We start from the raw sequence: 19491 nt of genomic DNA, 5'->3' as shown, positions 1-19491 counted from the left end.
TCTGACTGCCCTCCCTACTTTGGTGCATAGCTGCAGGGGAACATAAACAACAAGATTTACCACTAAAAGTATAGTATGGCGCGGGTACAGCTTTAGTGAGAGAACAGAAACTGAGCTTTGATTTGACTCTGCCTTATGAACACTCCCTGTGCGTGGCTCTGGCTGCATGTGTACTGCCCAAGGCCTGTCAGAGCCTGTCTGCAACGTGCTGTGAGAGCAATGTAGAGATGAACCATCATCTCCCTGTGCTCCAAGAGGCCACCAGCCAAGTGCAGGTAGTTTTCTGTCTTTCAGCTCAGAAGCAATAGAACCATGTTTGTATCACTCTCCCTTTGAACGTACGGGTGCTACAGCTGCTAGTATTTTGGCAGCATTCAGATATGCTTACATCTGGAAGCAACTGCACCTCTTGCAGATTGAAGCTGGTTTCTGTGAAACGCGGTTGAGCATAGAGGATGCAAAGTATCCTTTGTTCCCATGGTGGATATTGTCAGAGGGGTCTGCATGCAGGTACGGGCCTTGTTTACTCACAGAGATGTGCTACTGTACTGTAGCTTTCACAGTGAAATGTGACATCCATACTGAACTGCAAACTCCACAGCATTTTACTGAATTAGTATTCATAAACCAACAATGGACTAAATAAAATAAATTAATAATTTAAATTGAATTTATACACTGTACGAAGGAGTGCATGCAGAGGCACTGAGCTTGCATTGACCCACACTAAAACATCCACAGCAATAAGCTGCAGCACTGTGCAGAAGTAATAGCTCTGTCCTGAATGCAATTTGAACAGATTAACGTGACACTGTGCCTTACCTCTAATAAGAGATAACTTATTAGTCTGGTGGTAAATTATCAGTGGTGGGGCTGCTTTGCCACTCCTTCACCAGCCGGTGCAATTCTGGCCAGCTGAAGAAACCTACCAGCGGCTTCCCCATGGCACACAGCCCAGCATCCCTGCAGCTGTGAGAGGTCCATCAGGGCAATCAACGTCTCTGTTAGTGCAGGAGACATTTTTACAGCTTTGGCCTTTGAATTTGAATGTCACTTAAAGAAAAAGCCAACTATGCAGACACCCCAGCTGCTTCTTTTGGGTTGGAAATAAGGGACAATCTCAAGTATTTTTTGTAAAGGACACTTTAGGGAACCACCATTTCCTTAGAATATTATGTATCTTCCCCTGTAGTCCACATTTGTACTGTCCACAAATGCACCTTATTTAACTTCAATATAATGTTTAAAATGCAATTTAGCAGCTCTATAGCACTGTGATATACTGGTTTTATGCATTTATTTGTAATATTTACATTAAAACAAATATCATTTGAAGTTCACCCTTCATACAATATGCTGGTACCTTCAAGCTGTCCAATTCTGTTTACACATGTTCTTTCTGTTGTCACAGCTGAGATAGAGATGAGCACAATAAACACCAGAAGGTTGAGAGAACACAGATTTGGATTTGGATATTAAATGGGTTTTTTTAAAGATTACTTCAAAATACTCATGCATGTGGCAATAGACTGTAGCCGTCGCTCAGCTGTCTATATGCAGTCTCTTGCCAAGTTTCAGTCTTTCAGGAATAGCTACAGTTTTCTAAAATATAGCCTTTTTTTCTTTTTTATTTTTTTTTTCCTCTCACAGAAAACAGCCATATCAAGTTAAAGAAATTCTGTAGCCAAAATCAAGTATGAAGTCAGGCATTCTCAGGTATTTGAGAGCCAGTAGTTGTTGAAGAATAAAATCCTCTTCCCTGCTTTTTGAACGCTCAGCCATGTTTCAGATAGGCATTTATGACGAAAGGATTTATCATCAGTTTTTGTTATAACTCACCTGTGGATGAATGCATCTTGTCACAAATGTTAGCGTTTGTGAGATGATACTGCAGAACACATTATCATGCTGTGAAAGAAAGATGAGTAGTGTTCAGTCACCGTGGGTGTTTCTGTGCCTTGCCCATCTTTGTCATCCTTAAGTAACTTAAAACTACAAGCAATCTTCACATTCAATACAAGGGTAATTTGTGATGTCTGTAACAGCAGAGAGGGGGATGTATTCAAAGATGACAAAATTAGGTATTTAATGTAATTCTGATACTCCTATGGCAAACAGAGAAAAACTACTGGGAAATTGCTCTGTCTTTTTCAGTGTATAAGCTGGCTATTTACGTTAAAGCAAATGCTGTGGATAGTCACTCTGGGTAAAGATCAGCCTCATTTGTTGAAAATGGAGACATAGTCTCAATGTTAAGCCTGGTAGACAGTAGTGTACTTCCTGCATCTGAAAATATTACTTAGCCTTCAAAAGGAGCATGGCCAGAAGGTCAAGTGACGTGATTCCACCCCTCTCCTCTGCTCTGGTGAGAGCCCACCTGGAGTACTGTGTCCAGCTCTGGAGCCCTCAGTACAGGAAAGACATAGACCTGTTGGAGAGGGTCCAGAGGAGGCCATCAAGATGATCACAGGGTTCGAACAACTCTGCTGTGAGGACAGGCTGAGAGAGTTGGAGTTGTTCAGCCTGGAGAAGGCTCTGGGGAGACAATATTGCAGCCTTTCAGTACTTAAAAGCAGCCTGTAAGAAACATCCGGACAGACTTTTTAGAAGGGCGTATTAACGACAGGACAAGGGGTAATGGTTTTAAACTGGAAGAGGGGAGATTTAGATTAGATATTAGGAAGACATTTTTTATAATGAGGGTTGAGAAACACTGGCACAGGTTGCCCAGAGAGGTGATAGATGCCCCGTCCCTGGAGACATTCAAGGACAGGTTGGACATGGCTCTGAGCAACCTGATCTAGTTGAAGATGTCCCTGCTCATTGCAGGGGGTTGGACTAGATGACCTTTGAAGGTCCTTTCCAACTCAAACTATTCTATGATTCATTGCTACTTGAAGCTATTGTGTAAGCAGTAGGATATTGGTAAAAGAAACAATTATATGGCATTAGAGCTAAAAATATGCCATTTTCAGCCAAGACACAAATGGTTTTCTTAGTGGAAGAAGAAGGTAACAAATGGTTGGCAGTACATTTTCATCCACCTTTAGTCTTCTGACCTGGTCAGCTGAGTTATATGAACTGCAGTTATAGCCAGAACCACAGCCTGTAGAGAGATGCAACCCTGTCAGCCAAATCCTGCTTGAGCTAAATTGTACCTTGTGTTCAGTCTCTGTACCCTGCATCACGTAGGCACCAAGGCAATAGTGTTCTCAATATGCCTAGTATTCCATCCATAGTAAGCACATGCAGAAAAATACCTTCCAGCATCAAAGGTGTTCACAGGGTAATCCAAGCTGCAATTCCTTTGCATTAATTAGAAGTATACTGGAAATGCATTTCGAACAGGACTTGACTTCATTTCAAAATAAGAATATCCTCCTGAGCCCAGTTGAGATCTTGCAGTTTCCCATGCACCAGACCTTTCTGAGGGACTTTCCCGTGGCATCTGGATGCTGAGGATCTTCTGTGAGGCTTGTGGTGACCTGGGAGTGATCAGTGCTCAGTCCCACAGCTGCCCAGCTGGGACAGGGTTCCTCGAGCTGCCCTGTGCAGAGCAGGGAAGCTCTGCAGAGCCTTGAGACCCCTCTGTTTGCCGGCCGCTGTGCTTGGAGGAATATTTCCACGGGGTCTTGTTAAGACTTGTATCAAAAGCCACCCAGGACCTGCTTGCTGTCAGACCTGGAAAGCCTGCCCCATGAGCAGAACTCGCTGACTCTTGTCGGTAAAAGCAGGTCTGCCTCAATGGGAGAAATGCTTGGGCTTAAAATGCACTTTCTTTCCTTAGTGAGGCTACATGTGCAAAATCAGATTATCACAAGAGCAAGTTTTAAGAGCTGGGTCGCAAACATAGGGCTACATCCAGGGTTGTTATTTATGTGAGCAATTCAAGACCATATTAGGCAAACACAAATTAGGAAGACACAAAATCAGAAAAACACAGAATTAGGAAAATACAATAATCTCTGTGTGCCTGAGCGTGGATTTAATTTTCAGCTAGTTTTTGCTAAAGGACATTTTTTTTTTCAGGGTGGGCTCTACACTGGAAGAAGGTTTAATCCCCAGTTATATCTTGCTGCTGCTCTGTAGAGGTTTGATGAATTCAGCCTACCTCCCAAGGCACATGGTTGATACCAAGGATATCCTGTAAGCCCACCACGCAGTTACCAGGTGAGATGGCTTCTGGCCATTTGTAACCATTGTGGGGGTCTGTACCTTCCTCAGGCAGCTGTCATGAGCACAAGCTCTCTGGCGGGCACCCATGAGGTATGTTGCATACAGGGTCATGTAAACAGCCACATGTAAACAGTTAGAGTAGCACAGTTCAGCCCTGTTCTACATATGGGATAATTTTACTTAAGCTATATGCTTTGGACCCCACAACTTCCCTGTGGCATAGCTAGGCTAGCTAAATAGTCATTCCATCGTAGTGAACCATAACAGTAACTCCTTTTAAAACATATAGCTCAGTTGCCTTAGGAGAAAAAAATCAGCCTTACATACGTAATTCCGAGGTGCCACACCTTTGCTACTTACATTTCTTTGTCAAAGAAATAATTTTCATTCACTGTGCGTTATGGGTCAGTTGGGAGCAGCACCAGCACCAGCACACCAAGCATATCTTTAAGATTTCAGCCATGAATTTTGAGATGCTCCAGCCAAAAGAATGGTTTCAATGAAACCAAAATGTTATGTGGAGATAACCTCTTCAGTTTTAAACATATGATATGGAATTGATTTGGGAAGCTGCCTGAAATGAAAATGGTGGTCTCCTATCAACATTTTCAACTTTTCCTATTGTCTTGATTCAATATGCTAGTTACAGTTTTCCCAAGTTTTATTTTGCAGGTTGTTTTGTCTTTCTGTTGCAAATCAGGACAGAAATTAATTTTCAAGCATCACAATCCATCTAAATTTTTTTTTTCACTTTAAGTTCTGCTCATTTCTTGGCCTATGGGATTGCTAACACCAAGAGAGCTTAAAAATAGGCTATTTACTGAAAAGGGATTGTAATGGCCACATGTCAGCTTCTGCCCTAATTATATGCCTCTGTGTGTATCCAAGAAAGTCAACTAATGTACTTTGATCTGTGGTCTTTCCCAGCGCAGCAGAGTGGAGAACAGGAGTTAGCCAGCTTTTAAGCTCACAGTTTCATGTGAAGCACTCACTTTGGATCTTTCTGGGCCCTCTCAAACTCAGTGAAGCCCGATTTCCAGTGTGTCCCCTTGACGCTTCGTAATTTTTAATACTTATAAAATATTATGTATTCACAAAGATCTCTGTGGAAAGTAGCATGTGTTGCCCACAATCCCATAAATAAATAAAAAGCAATAGACATACCAAGTCTTCTATGAAATATTATCCAATCCTGCAAAGACAAACTCATTAGGAATATCATTCATGGAAACATTTTTATGTATTATTTATATTATGCAATATGTATTGATTATAATACATTATTATTTATTTATATTATTTATAGTTATAATATTTTATTATAAAGCTCTATATATTTCTGCAAGTTTTGCACTACAGACTCTATAACAAATAAAGCCTTATTAAATTTAGGTGTTCAAAAATCACAATAAAAAAGACCCTTTGGATTATTCTGACAGCTTCCAAGTAATTTAAATATAATTTTATAGAGGCAAAATTTGAGAGCATTGGCTTTTTTTCCTGGAATTTCTGGATGTCAGGCTTCATAGCTGGAGTAGCATGGCCCCCACCTTTGGATGCCAGGCAACCCCAGGGAAAAGGCAGCTTACTGCATCAGCGCAGACCTGCACAGTGGATGCATCTGACCTGTCTTATCAATATGCAGTAGATACACAGCAAAATCAACAGATTCTTGGTCGATGGGATCTACATATGTGAGTTGCTGCGCCCTTGCAGTAACACTGACAAGTCCCAGGTGCTGTGAATTCATTGCACATGGATTTCGCTACTTATGTACAGACACCCCGTTGCAGGAATCGCATGCAGAAACTCAGCATCCCTGTTTTTAGCAAACATGTCCTCCAGATTTTATTATACTTTATTCTGGTTGTATCATCTCCCAAGTTCATTTAAAAACCTGTGCAGCTCCACCTACTAGCACTGAAAACCCTGTTTTTTCAGGGTGTTGCTCTGTATTGCCAGTAACTCTCCACTGCTCTGACTGTGGGACCAGGACTTGAGCTCTCTCAGCTGTTGAGAATCTACGAAAGAATTTCAGTTTCCATTGATGTATGTGTTTGCTTCATTGTGAATTTAAAAGTGCTCGATGATCTCAGCAATTCTTTTTGTGTGTGTGTGTGTAACCTTTCCTTTTAGCACATGGCTGGTTTTGTTTCTGTAGTGTTCACCAACATACCAATCTCTGTCTCTCCCCGAAAAACAAAACAAAACTAAAACAATAACAAAACAAACAAAGACCCCAAACAAACAAACAAAAACCAAAACAAAACAAAACAAAAAAAACCCACACCACCACACATACACACCTAGAATGATCTGTTACTCTGTTACTAAGCTGTCTTTGATTTATGTATGTATGTTAAGCCCAAAAATCTTTAGATGTAGCATGCAAATATCAGGTGAATATTTCTTAAGAATTCTACCTTGTCAATAAATTTCCTGAAAAATTAGTCACTTGTTAATGCCAACTAAAAATACAGAATCCTGGGGATGTGGCAGCTGTTTTCCATATTCACAAAAATTAAGCATCAATCATCCCATTAAGGTCAATTAGCCTTTCCTAGCACCCAGTCATGCATGTTTTTGATTGCTCATAACTTCCCCTGAGACAAAAGCCAAGTGTGCTCAGATTTTCCCAAATTGCTCTCTCCTCTCCAGGGTTGGGTCAGAAGGAGCTGCGCTGCAGTCTGAAGCTCACTGGAGTTATTCAGTGGATTTTAGTGAGCACAGAATTAAGCTGCAGCTGAATACAGACTCGGGGGTAAACAAAAGTACAAATGTTCTTCACACCAAAAAAATGAGAATTATCAATCCTCCAATTATCTTCAAAGCATTTAGGAAAAATCTACGAGGAACAAAAATATTTTCATTAACTCTGTATTTAAAATTAAGAGTAATTAAAGGAAGGAGAGTGAAAAAACAAACTTAAAAAGCAAGCTGCCAGAATCCAGGGTGTTAAGTGTGTTTTAAATCTAGGATATATAAGGAAGAGGACAGCTTATAAAATCGGGAGAATGGGAAACCTGTCTTTCCAGAAATCAGAAGTCACAGGCTGGTTTAAGACAGAAGTGACCAATAGGAGATTTGCTCTCTGCGCAGAGGCAGAAAGAGTTGTTCAAGATACAGAATGATACTAGCACAGGGCTATGTATGGGCCATACATAATCTGAGGTTAGAAATGGGAATGTTTCTAATCATGGGAGAAGTGCAGGTGAGCCCTTCATCTTTTTCTCTGTATTTACAGTTCTTGATCAGTATATGAAAGCTATTTGGTTTAATTTTTATTAAAATAAGAACAGGCTTCCCACATCTGAGACCTCCTGTAGACCATAACATACTCAAAATGTTCAGGGTTCCCCCTCAGACTGTGATGCATTTAAAAGGTTATGGCTCAGCAAAGAGCTAAGCACTCAGCTGTGTTTTGCAGTGTACATCCAAACTTTTTGACCAGAAAATGAAGTTGTTGCCTCCTGCCTCCTAACTTTATTAACCCAGCACTTCATGGGTACTGATATTCACATTAAGAGAAGTATTTGCTTGAGTTCATTAAATGAATCTGTGAACCACAAACAAGACCAAGTTTCTACATCCATCTTTTAAACAGTTTTAATTAAGCCACCACATTTGAAAGGAGGGCCACATAGATAAGTATCACTTGAGAGCAGTTAATGACTATTTGCAATAGCTTTCTCCTGAACATCTTAATTGTGTAACATGCTGGTTATGCTTCTAACGCCTCAGTATATTCAGAGCCAAGTTCATTTTACATTTGTGCTTTTTTGACAAGTTATGACAATAAAAAAGAAAAAACATACAAAAGACTTAAGTTATGCTAAACACTATTACCATACCACCCTCTCTCTTATTAGAGAGAGTGTTCATTTTCTTAAGAATTTTCTCCTCACCTTTAGCTGTGCAAATATTTTCAAGACTTGGGATTCTCTGCTGGTTTTGGAATTCATTAAAAAGTAGGTAATATCATTACTTATGATACAGAGGAGACTACACCGTATTCCCCACCAGCCAGAACTGTACAGAAAAAAATTTTAAAAAGGACACATTTGTCACAGGATTCTGTTCTTCAGCAAGAATCATAAATACAGTTAATTGTATACACCATGATTAAGCTTGAGTTCTAAAGTTTGCAGTTGTTCACATTCTGTGAATGCCTGGAAGGGACCTTCAGAAGTCACCTGACCTTTCCAAAACAGAATCACGTGCAATATACAGATTTACCAACTTTAAAAAGGTGTTACAAAACAGAAAGCTATACAACATATAATACAAGAAATAATGGGCATTGAAAAAAGGCTTCATTCTAAATGAGTTTAGCTTTAGAGTATGCTGGTTAATGCTTTATAAGTTCTACTTTGTACATACACATGAATATATATACTCACACACCCTCTCCTAAGTACCAGGTTCACGACAGTAAGAAATAAGCCCCCAGCTGCTCATTACACACAGTAACATGCAGCATTTGCTTTCCACTCTACCTGTACCCCTCTCAGAAATCTAACCCTGCTAGATCTAATTCCCCTATAGCTGGAAGAGGAGCTCCACAAATGAGCCTCTTCCTTCTTCCCCAGACAAAGGAAGCTCTGACAAAGATTATAGACCATAATTAAATCTGCTGTAAGCTGCTGCAGGTCCACGACCAATACAGACATGGCTCTGCCTCGCTGGAGTACCTATTTGGAATTGCTGGCTCCAGAAATACAAGTTAGGAACCAGCCAGATTATACCCCGAGACGGGTGTCTATATGAAGTTTGCATATGTAAATTCCTCGCAGAACTGCTTTTCTATTTTTACCTATTATCCCTAGTGACTCACAAAGCATAACCAAGTTCACTAAACCCTGCAGTACCTACAGTGTGCTTCAGAAACTTTTGGAGGTTTTCAACACCTTATGCTAAGACTTCCCTCCAAAGCACAGCTGATAACACTCCAGTTTTAAAAAAGTAGACATAAAGAACAGTATGTTTCTACTCAAAGGTATTTTCTAAACCAGCATTTCTCAAGTACCATGTAAAAACGTATGTAGTTTAACAACTGAAGACTTATTGATTCTCTCTGTGACAATGTATATTAAATTATACGTGGCTCCATCACAAGTCCTGCTGTGGCCACAAAAACACCAGTAAGTGTTACTTTAGCCACTGCTATATATATCAGTTGTATGCTTTAGAGGAGATCTCTGTCCAACAGCACCAATTGGTGGAAAAGAAATTTTATTTTCTCCTTAATTCAAATAGCTAATAGTCAACAATAGTCCAGTAAGAGGAATGAGAAGAGATTCTTGGGCAGCAGGTGACTGCAAAAGTCTCAGGGAAGTTCTTTCCTTGGGACTGACTTTGGTAGATAAAACCACAATCTTTGGAAGGCTGTTTAGTTTTGTTGTTTTGTTTTGTTTTTCTAGTTCATTTTAAGGCAATTTTGTCAGAGGTGAAAACAATAATTTGTAGGTCCCTCTAATGGCTTGTTTAAAATCTCTCCTCTCCCTTTCTACCCTTGAAAGACTACATCTTTATTCATAAGCTTCTTTGAATACAATAAGGATGACTCAATTAGTTGGGAGTGGAAGGAGCAAGTAAACCACCAAAACAAGATCAACTTTAGAATACATAAATAAAACTTCAGGTAAAAGCTATTTGCTTAAAGATGCCAATGTTTTTTACTAATTTATTGGCAGGGCTAGTAAGAAATACTCTGGAGAAACAAGGTGGGCTTTTTCAGTCTCCTATAATTGCAGCAAATTTACATCAGAGGTGCTCCTCTTGTTTTGACAGTTGGTTGCACTTGGATTTAATCTTTCAATTTAAGTACGGTGCTCTCTCTGGGGAGGAGTAATAACAGCTAGGCTTGATGTTTCCCAGGACTTCATCTTCCCAGTTGGGGAGGCAGCAGAAGAAGAAAGCACAGCCTATTACAACAACAGTGCTGGCCCAACCAAAGCCATAAGCCCAGCTGAACATGTTATCTCCTGTCAGTGGAATTTCTTCTGTGAATTTCACCGGGTAGATAACCAAGCCTATGATCTGGAATGCAGCTAGAGAGAGGGGGGAAAAAGAGAAAGCAAGAAAAGCAGGAGTAAATGACAATGAATTATATCACATTTCTGACAAAAAGAAAAAGGTACTTAGAGTTAACTGCATACCCTTTTAAGATAAGTATGGACTAGTTTCAGTCCTACAGTCAAATCTGCATTCTTGCAGAGGTACGTGACTGCTGGCCAAGGCAGATCCCCACACCAGTCTGGTTGCAGCAGCTGTGGCTCACACTGCCCGGCTGCTGAAGCAGTCACCTGTGTACTGTGGCCAGCCCTGTCCCACAGCCAGGTGCCCTGATCTCTGCAGAGCCAGGTACCTCCTGCTGGTACCACAGCCCTGGTGCTCCTCCTCCCCTTGGCAAAGTGGGAAGCACCCAGGGCTCTTGGCTCCTAAGTCTTAGCATGTGATATGCAGGGTCAAAGGTGCTGGTTGCCCTTGTACCCTGCTTTTGGGAAAGTGCTAGCTGACAAAGGCTGCTGGAGCTTCCCTAACCATTATCCTCCCAGAACATCAATCAACCTTCCCTTGTTTCCCATGAGAATGAGTCATAAACTAGACAAAGGCAGCTTATTTCATAAGGTAGGCTGCACCCAGCATGTTTTTCTGCTGATGCCTGTTTTACATCTAAAATAGCCTTGTCTTTTTGCCCAGCCTTACCAACAACAAAGAGCAAGCCTCCAATTCCTCGCACAAAGTTGAAGCGGAGTATCTCGATTGAGAACGCAATGACTGCGAGGGCAAAACAGATGACCAGGATCACAAAGCCAACGAGGTATGTGGCAGCTGCTGCTCTCCCCCATCCTTGAAGAGAAAACAAGAAAGATGTTACACACAGCAGTGCACTGAACTATAGGTCATTGCAGGTCTTTGGTTTCCTTTAATCATTTTTGTTGAAATCCTTTACTGTAAGAAGCACGCCCTACATCAAAGCAGTAATGGATGCCTCCAAAGCACAGAGCTGCAGAGTGGAGAGTCACCATCATCAGTGGAGCAGCACAGGACTCCCTACCCGCTAACTTGTCCTGCTGAAAAGAGGGATATAGTGCTGCATGGTAACAGAGATAACACCTCCAAACTCCGTATCTGTAAGAGACCCGCAGACATCTGAGCAGATAGGGCACACAACTGCTGAGAATGCACTTTATCATTGCTGTTCCTGTTCAATATGCAAGTTTACAAAGCCACTTCCATGCATGGGGAAGCATGAGAGCCGACAAGAGGGTATCACTGCAGGAGATAACTGCTGGGAAATAACAGAGCTGTCAGCATACAGCTTTTTGCCCGTTTGTTTATGACAAGCACAATGTATGTGGAGCAAAATTAGCAGGACCAGAGAGGGCAACAAAGATAAGAAAACCTTCCAGAAAAACAGCCAGCAATTCCCCTTTCATAGTAACATAGGCTTGTGAAAAGGCCCTCGTTGTGGCCAGATCCTGTCCTCTTTAGAAACCAAGTAGGAGTTCAGGTGAGCCCAATGCAAACAACAACAAGCAAAGGTGTTGCTGCCCTGGAGGCAGGATACCTGCCCACATGGGCTAAACCATACCAGCTAGTGCTTTGTTTTCCACTCAGTTGTCATCACAGCTCACTTTGCCTGCCTGCAGAATGTGGCTTTCTACTTTCACACATTCAGATAGAGGTAGGGCCAGATCCAGAGCTCCCCCTAACGTAAGAATAAAAAGAGTGGCGAGACCTAGGTCGGAGCATTTAAAAAAAAATAAAAAAAATAAAAAAATAAAATCTTTCATCAGAGCTGTCTGTTCCAACATGGCTGAAGCGACTCTGGAGACACCCTGCTCTCAATTTAGCCTCCAATATTTCTGTGCAGAAACCAAGTAGAAAAAAACGGTGAGAAAGAAAACCTTTTCCTAAAGAGTTAAAATTCTCCAGCTTAACTCAAGTAGTCTACTAGTTGCATAAATGGGGAGAAACTAGTAATTTGAGACAGAGAATGCAGTAAAACTATCTCAGACACCTTTACTACGTACATCAATTTACTCTCTGAAAGCAAAGCATTGTTTTACGGCTATTTTCACTAGATCAGTCCGAACTGGTTTCTTTCTCCCATATTCCAACAGAAAAAGTGAAATACAACAGCAATCCATCAGATAGATCTCAGCCCAAAACTCACAACCACCACTGCTGACACCTGAAGACAGTCATGCTGGCATAGAAAGAGTAAGGAAAAGGGTTTTCTTTCCTCTCTCCTTTCTTGGAGCCACTCAGAACAGCAAAAACTTTTCAAACTAGTTCTTCAGCCAGTTGTGCATGTTCCATACCTCTTCGCTAAGAGAGTGCTGTGGGGTAAGGAGGAGGGGAGGGAGGACACCCGATGAGTATCTGGAGATTAAAGCTACGTCAGCAGTCTGATAAAATCTTTCCATACAAAATATTCTCTGACGTACCTAACACAGGTTCTGGGTATTGTCTCCATGACAGGTTTTGTTTAGGGATAAATAATATAAAGGGGTATTTAACCATTACACACAGCCAACCCAGGAAAAGTGATTTGGACTAAATGACCTAGGAATGCTATTTATTGATATTTGCCCTATTAAGAAAAAGAAGCACAACAAGAAGCAGGAACACTTAGTTATCAAAGCACATTCCCTTTGAGATGCATTACATATGCTGGCACAGTGTGGGAAGCAAAGTCTTGCATCTGTCTGATAAAATTTAGGTTGCAGACTCAAATGCATGTGGAAGTCACACACCTTGAAGTTTGGTGCAACACAAACACGACTGGAGGAGATAAGAGCCAGAAAGTCCCCAGTGCACTCTCTGCTATTATGCAAATATCCTCTCTGTTTAATTTACAAGTGCAACAAGCTTTTGGACACAGGTCAGCCCTGGCTTCACTCACAGTGATTTATTTTCTCATATCTGGAGATATGTAAATAACAAGACATATAGCTGTAGGAGATGTCTTGTCAGGAAGATTAATTATCAAGCTTTGTTTCAGGTGTTCATAAACAGGGCAGTAGTAGGTACCTGCATTATGAAATTCAGTGGGTTTTGTGCTCACGTGTGACAGAGCTTGGTGCTGGTGACTCTGTACCTTCCTCTTCTTGATTACCTTCTCCAGCAGCAGTTTTATCAGCAGGTTGATGCTGATAACACTGGGTCACAGGTGCTGGCATGGTGTTGGATGGGTTTGCTCTGGGCTGGACTAGACAGTAGCCACTGAACAGCCAGCCTGCCACATAAGTAATGGTGGGAGCCATGGGAAGAACAGCAAAAACGTCTGGACTTGTACACATGCACAGTGTAAGAGAAACCTCAAAAAATTAACTGGAAGTGTTTTAAGCAGTGACTGATAGAAGAGGTTGGGGTGGGAGGCTACACCCTTACTAAGTGCAGGCTGCAGCCCTGGCATGCTCCTTTCCCTGCCAAACCACAGCTACCCCCATCAACGGGGAGAGGGGTCAGTGGAGGGGCTGCTGCAGGTTATCAACTGAAACTAAGGCTTCTCCATGCAGGGTCTCCCTCATCCTGTACGTATTAAGTCAGGCTTTCCGGGTTCCTTCTCCCTCCAGAGGCTCCGGAGAGCTGAGCAAGCCCCCGCAGAGACCCAGCTCTGCTGCCTCCATCTGCAAGATCCTCCACCCCCAGCTCCCAGCTGCTGGGAGGGGAGAGGTGCGGGTTTACACACTCACTGTTTGCTGCCTGAAGAGCCTGAGAGACCTGCTCCTACACAGAGAAAGACACATCAGCCCCAGCGTCTAGCTGGTTTGTGCTCAAAAGTAATCACAAGACATTTAGCCAGAATTTAAGTTTTCCATAAAATCAGAAAATTCTCAGGTCTCTTCATTTGGTAGAGAGAGTACTTCTTACTCAGAATAAGCATAAATATGATGTCTGTTTATGAAATCAAACAATAACACCACAGTAATTTGAAGCTGCATAAATAAAAGAGAAGAAGAATAGGAGAGCAGAAAAGCAGAATGGTTGGAGATATTAGCATTCCCCAGGTCAGCTTTACCTCAAAGAAGCGTCAAGTGTTTTGCATCTAATCAGCAGAAAAGTATTTGTCAATTAGATGGTGTTGAAAGAACATTAAAAAAAAAAAGTTTGGGGGACCGAAGGTCTATAATTATTAGGGAGGATTAAGAGTTTTATTACATGGCTTCATTAATGACAACTATGGAAAGGAACTAAACTGAAAATGTTATTGTGCAAATAACTAGGAGGGGTCAGGATTATTTAATGATGAGCACCAGTAATATGATGAAATTAAAAAGGAAAAGAAAAAAAAGCCTTAATGTTTGGTCTATTTCCTGATTTTATTCACCCATGCTTCAGCCTCACCAGGGAGGAGATGGAAGCTCTATAGGGAAATCTAGATTTCCTTTTAGAAATTAATAAAAGGACTGGGAAGATAGTCTAGCAGAAGATGATCTGCTACAGGATTTGAAGTAACAAGCCTGTCTCATCTTTGTTCACTTACAAAAGCAGAAGCTAGTTAGCTTGTGAGTAACTGGAATCTTAGGGCTGAAGTTTTTACCATGACATGCAATGATGAGGCATGTTTTTACACTGCAGTTATTATATTTTTCTGTATATAAATGGCTGTAGCAATTCTTGTTTGGACTTGAGAGCCTGTTACATAGCATGTCCAAAAATATCTCCTTTTGTTGATGAAACAGAGGAGTAGCGGACTGTGGGCAAGAGAGCACTGTCAGTAATATTTTCTGGCTCACATAATGTGCAAACTTCCAAGGTAGCACGACTGGTGAAGGGAAGATACGTGCATACCCACCATGAGCACAGGGCAGCCCAGAATCTAAGTTTTGCTGGGAGGGCTGGTTGGGAATCACAGCTCTGTTTGGGCTTTAGGGGTGCATACAAACCAATTGCTATACTACCAAACTATTCAATAAAAGCCCACTGGTACAAACTTGGCTTCTCCCACTCAGCTCTGCTGGGAGGTCAGGAGAGGTACGATCCTATAAATTTCCAATTTTTAACACCTCCAGGTTGCTAGCAGTGGAAGCTCACCTGCCTGGGGGCCAGCAAAACCCACTGGGTGGGGTGCCAGCCTCACCTGCCTGCTAGGATCTTTCACTGGGGAGTTTCAGTGAGTGTTGTATGGGTGTAGACAGGGACACCAACTCCTACACCTCTTCCATTAGCATTTTCCACATGCCTGCACTCGGCTGACACTATAAACTAAGTCAGTTTATCTCTAATACATCCTGGGTTCATAAATCAGGAGCATGCCTGGAAAGAGGCGTACTGAAAAGATAAGCATACCTGTAACATTCCTCCTTTATTTACCTGGCCCCTCTGTGGAGTCGACACATGCACTCACCTTCACCAATAGTCTGTGGTATCAAAGTCCATGCCTCTAGGGACACAGGTACAGTGGCACAGCCACAGTGAAACATGATTCACAAAGGCTGGGTTCCTGCTTCTAGGTTCCACCTTTTTTTTTTCCCCCCTCTTTTTTTTCCCCAGCACTTACTAAGGACCCAGATGAATGGTTCCCTTTCTCTAGGTTGGGTGTACTTAATAATTACCAAGTGGCTGGTAGGAATATAAGAAAGAGTTAACCTCCATGGGATCACCTTTACCGAGCACATACACACCTATCTTTTACAGTGGTAATTCAAAGCAAAGTTGCTGGGAGCAGCCCTTCAGAACCAGGAGGACACAGCCACCCACAAATACTGCTCCTAGACTTAGAGCCTCATCGCTATAAAGACAATCACGCTCTCCAAGTAACCACATTGCAAACAATCCTTGTCATATCTGATGACTTACTGATATGTTTTAAACACACAATCAACAGTTTAATCCTGCAATGGTCCGGACTAAGTCATCTTGAATCATATTACAGTGTAGTGCAGCAGCTCTACATTGCAACATTTTGATAATACACAGACACTGCCAGCCAGGTATTTCCCAGATACAAACCAGTATAGAGCTCTAAAAAAATCCTTCCCCACCTCCCTACCAAATTACATCCTACTTTTTCCCTTTCCACTTATTCCCTCTCATGTGGCATTTGCAAATATGCATTAACAAGAAATGTTTAGGGGACATTCTTATTTGCAAATTTTTGTTTGTCTGTTCCTGCCCCTTTTCCCCCACTTAAAATAGGTGACTCACCTACTTTTCCACCTCCTCAGTACACATGCCACAGCTCAACTAAGAAACTGTCTAATGGAGCTTTCTCTATTGATGGGGATCCACACTGAATTTTGTTTCATCAGAAGAGGTACAGGATGTTTAATGCACAGTAGTTATTGTATGCAAAGCACAAGTTTTGCATCTCAATTAATTAATTTTACTTTCCTGCAGCAGTTCAGTAAATGCCTGCTAGGCATTTTTTCCTTTGTAAATGCCCTCACCTATTTTGAGACTAATTCCATTAGCATAGGAAAAAGGAAACTAAATAAATCAAACCTGAACTCATATGTTGCATCCTGTCTCTAGATCTGAATAGTATTTGAGTAGACAGTGGCATTGATGTCATGAAAATCAGAGGCAAAGACAAGCTGATCTAAATAAGTTAAAGATTTAAATAAATTTTGAACTACATAAGCCAAGGCTTAAATAAGTGAAGTCAAGGCTACTCTTCTTTGACAGCTTGTTAACTTGAAAAAACCAGCAGAAAGTTGCTTTTGCCCCACAACGCTCAGGGCTGATGCAAAGCACACACCCATGAGTACTCAGGGACAGGAAAAGCAGTGTCACTAAAGCAGAAAGCAAATTTCAGCAGCTCTGCTACTGTATTAGCACTTCTTCCCTGTGCAATGCAAATTTCAGCAACTCTACTGCACTAGCTTTTCTTCTCTGTGTAATGGAGGAGACAGATATTCTTGTCACACTAGCCAGATTTCTTCCACCTACAGTCCAACCTGCAGTCATCACCTGGCTGAGAAATTAATATATTCAGTATTTAGCTTAGGCAGGAGTGTTGCAATGGAAAGCTTCTGCAAGTCAGTCCGCTGTGCTCAGGTGGGAAGGGATCTGCGTGAGCCAACAGTCCCAGCTCTCCTGGCTGAAATACACCCTTCCAGCTGCTCAGTCCCCAAAGCACCCTTGTCCATGATCTTAAGGCAGGTTTGCTTATTTGTCCAGAAGTATTTTGTTTAAGGGAAAAGCAGATATAACCAGAACCACGTGTTCTAGCAAAAAAATCAAAGAGCCCCCCAAAACCCCAGAAATGGGGAGTGTGCAGGAGTGATGTCAGATGTAAAAGCAGCTCAGTAAGTTGAAACAAAGGCATAATTATCCCTCCATTTAGGCCCCAGTGCAATAGAGAGGTAGAGAACAAACAGCATTTTTTTCTGTCTGCAAACTCACATCAGAGTATTTTAAGCTGCAGGTCAGGAGGCATCTGAATATCCAAGTTCCTTTGGCCAAGCAGGATTAATTTAAGGTGCTCTCTCCCTCCAGAGGGCCAGGGGAAGACCATTTTTTTTATTGGCCAGGTGTGCCCTGCGTGAAAGTTTCCATGCTCACTATCTGACCAGCGAGGCCACCGGCACAGAGAGGGGGTGCTGGCTAGTGCCAGGTGAGGTTGCTGGGACCACAGCCTGCTGATAGTTGAGAGAAAGCAAGCTGAAGGGGCTTGTGATCAATTGGCTCTCTTACTTTGGTTGTAAAATAACTCCTAAAAACAAAACAAACCACCCTGGCTCAGTGTTGTACCAGTAGAGAAGATTGCTCTGAGGCAGTCTAGACCTATATTCCTTTGCTGGTTTAAGCCCTGCAACAATGTTAGTACTGGTTCTGCAAGAGAAACCCCATCCCAGGAAGCAGGTGTGTCACAACAGTGGTGGAGCAACCGTGCATGGGGTGAGCCCCCACCGCACACGCTGCTTTCCAGCCACTGTCCCCGGGTGCAGCTGGTGGCAGGGACCAAGGTCCCACAGAGAGGAGGGCAGGAGGCTCCCAGCTTACCGTAGTCCATGAGGGACTCGCAGCTCCAGTTGAGGTCCTCCTCACGCCGGGTGCAGCTCTCCCATAGCGAAGCTTGCTGCACATAGGGCTCCGACTCGGACTCCAGCCAGCCCCTGCCCGCCAAGGCGATGATGCCCATGATGATGGCCAGGCCCAGCAGCAGGGGCAGGAGCCACCTGCACCTCCAGCAAGCGAGGCCGCACACCACCATCCTGCCCGGCCGGTGGCGGGGGGGACAATCAGCGGGACTGAGCGCCGCGAATGCGGCGGGGACGCTCCGACGGGACGGGAGGCTGCGGGCGTGTAAGTCCGAGCGGAGTTTTAAGGCGGCGGGGAGGAGAGAGTCCCACCCACATTCCTCTGACTAAGCCTGGCGGCGGCAGCAGCAACCGGTGGGACCGGCGGGGAGGAGAGGAGGGAGTGAGGGGCTGGGTCCTGCTCCTCGCCCTGCTTGGCTCCCTCCCTGCCCCGCGAATCCCCTATCCCCTCACTTGTCCTTCCCTGACCCAGCCTTGCACTTAGCCCCTTGCTGGCTGACAGCCTCTCGCCTCCGGAAGCGCTTCTCTGTCGTGGCACCGGCACTGCCAGCATAACCAGAGCAAAAAACTTCATGTTCTGACTGGGTTTCACAAGCACTAGCCTCCTCCTGGGTGTGGAAGCTCATCTTTCTCCTTTCTGTTCACTAGACAGGCCAGCATTACCCAACGTTGATAATACTAATGATATTAGCCCCATCAGGTGCCAAAAGTTTGTAATAAGTTGCTTTGTAGTTGAAACAGTCAACTTCTTGCCTGGTTTTTGGACAATTCTAATGCAAATGAGAAGAAGAAATAAAGGTTTTTATTTGAGGTTGGGAATGTGACATAGTTAATAAGGATGCCATCACTTGCCTGGCATCAAACAAATGCATGTTTCCTAATGGCCGTCTAATGAGTGCTTTATTGCAATTATGCTCTGGCTTCCAACCATGCTGTGCCGGGCACAGTCCAGGAGTGGTACTCAGGATGCATAGTCCCTGATCCTTCCCCACCCCATATCTGGAAATGCAGCCCCAAGATGACCAAAATGAAAGCTTGACCATCACATGTCATGAATGAACACTCAACATTTTTGTCATGGGCGAAACAATTCTCCACAATAAGGTCTACACACATCCATCATGTCATCCCATTGCCCAGCATCAGCACAAACTCTCATCGTATGAGCAGACATGTGCCTATCACAGGACTAGGGATGCATGCGTTCTGGGCACATAACTCACATGCATTTGGTCAAGTCTTGGAGCAGCTTCAAGGCCTCAGCAAAGAGATCAGTAGAGCAAACCTTTGACTTCTGAAGGGCTGAAAAAGAATA

The 19491-nt window shown here is 42.8% G+C and overlaps 1 protein-coding gene across 1 annotated transcript; it reads right to left on the bottom strand.

Moving 5' to 3' along the window:
* Window positions 1-7766: 7766 nt before the first annotated feature.
* Window positions 7767-18574, bottom strand: PERP (p53 apoptosis effector related to PMP22). Its single transcript, XM_065834367.2, has 3 exons — window positions 18139-18574; window positions 10885-11028; window positions 7767-10226 (listed from the first exon to the last, which is right to left on the bottom strand). The coding sequence occupies exons 1-3, from the start codon at window positions 18347-18349 to the stop codon at window positions 9991-9993; spliced, it is 591 nt and encodes a 196-aa protein (XP_065690439.1). The 5' UTR covers window positions 18350-18574; the 3' UTR covers window positions 7767-9990.
* Window positions 18575-19491: the final 917 nt, after the last annotated feature.

Source organism: Patagioenas fasciata, chromosome 3 (assembly GCF_037038585.1).
Source record: "Patagioenas fasciata isolate bPatFas1 chromosome 3, bPatFas1.hap1, whole genome shotgun sequence".
Classification (NCBI taxonomy): domain Eukaryota; kingdom Metazoa; phylum Chordata; class Aves; order Columbiformes; family Columbidae; genus Patagioenas; species Patagioenas fasciata.
This window is presented reverse-complemented; position numbering and strand designations above follow the sequence as displayed.

Bases quoted from the DNA above. Each gene is read 5' to 3' on its own strand.
- PERP (XM_065834367.2), bottom strand. From the start codon at position 18,349: ATGGTGGTGTGCGGCCTCGCTTGCTGGAGGTGCAGGTGGCTCCTGCCC. The intron at 11,029-18,138 runs GTAAGCTGGGAG...TTTCTCTTCAAG, and splicing joins CGAGTCCCTCATGGACTACG to GATGGGGGAGAGCAGCAGCT. The intron at 10,227-10,884 runs GTAAGGCTGGGC...CCCTCTCTCTAG, and splicing joins AGGCTTGCTCTTTGTTGTTG to CTGCATTCCAGATCATAGGC.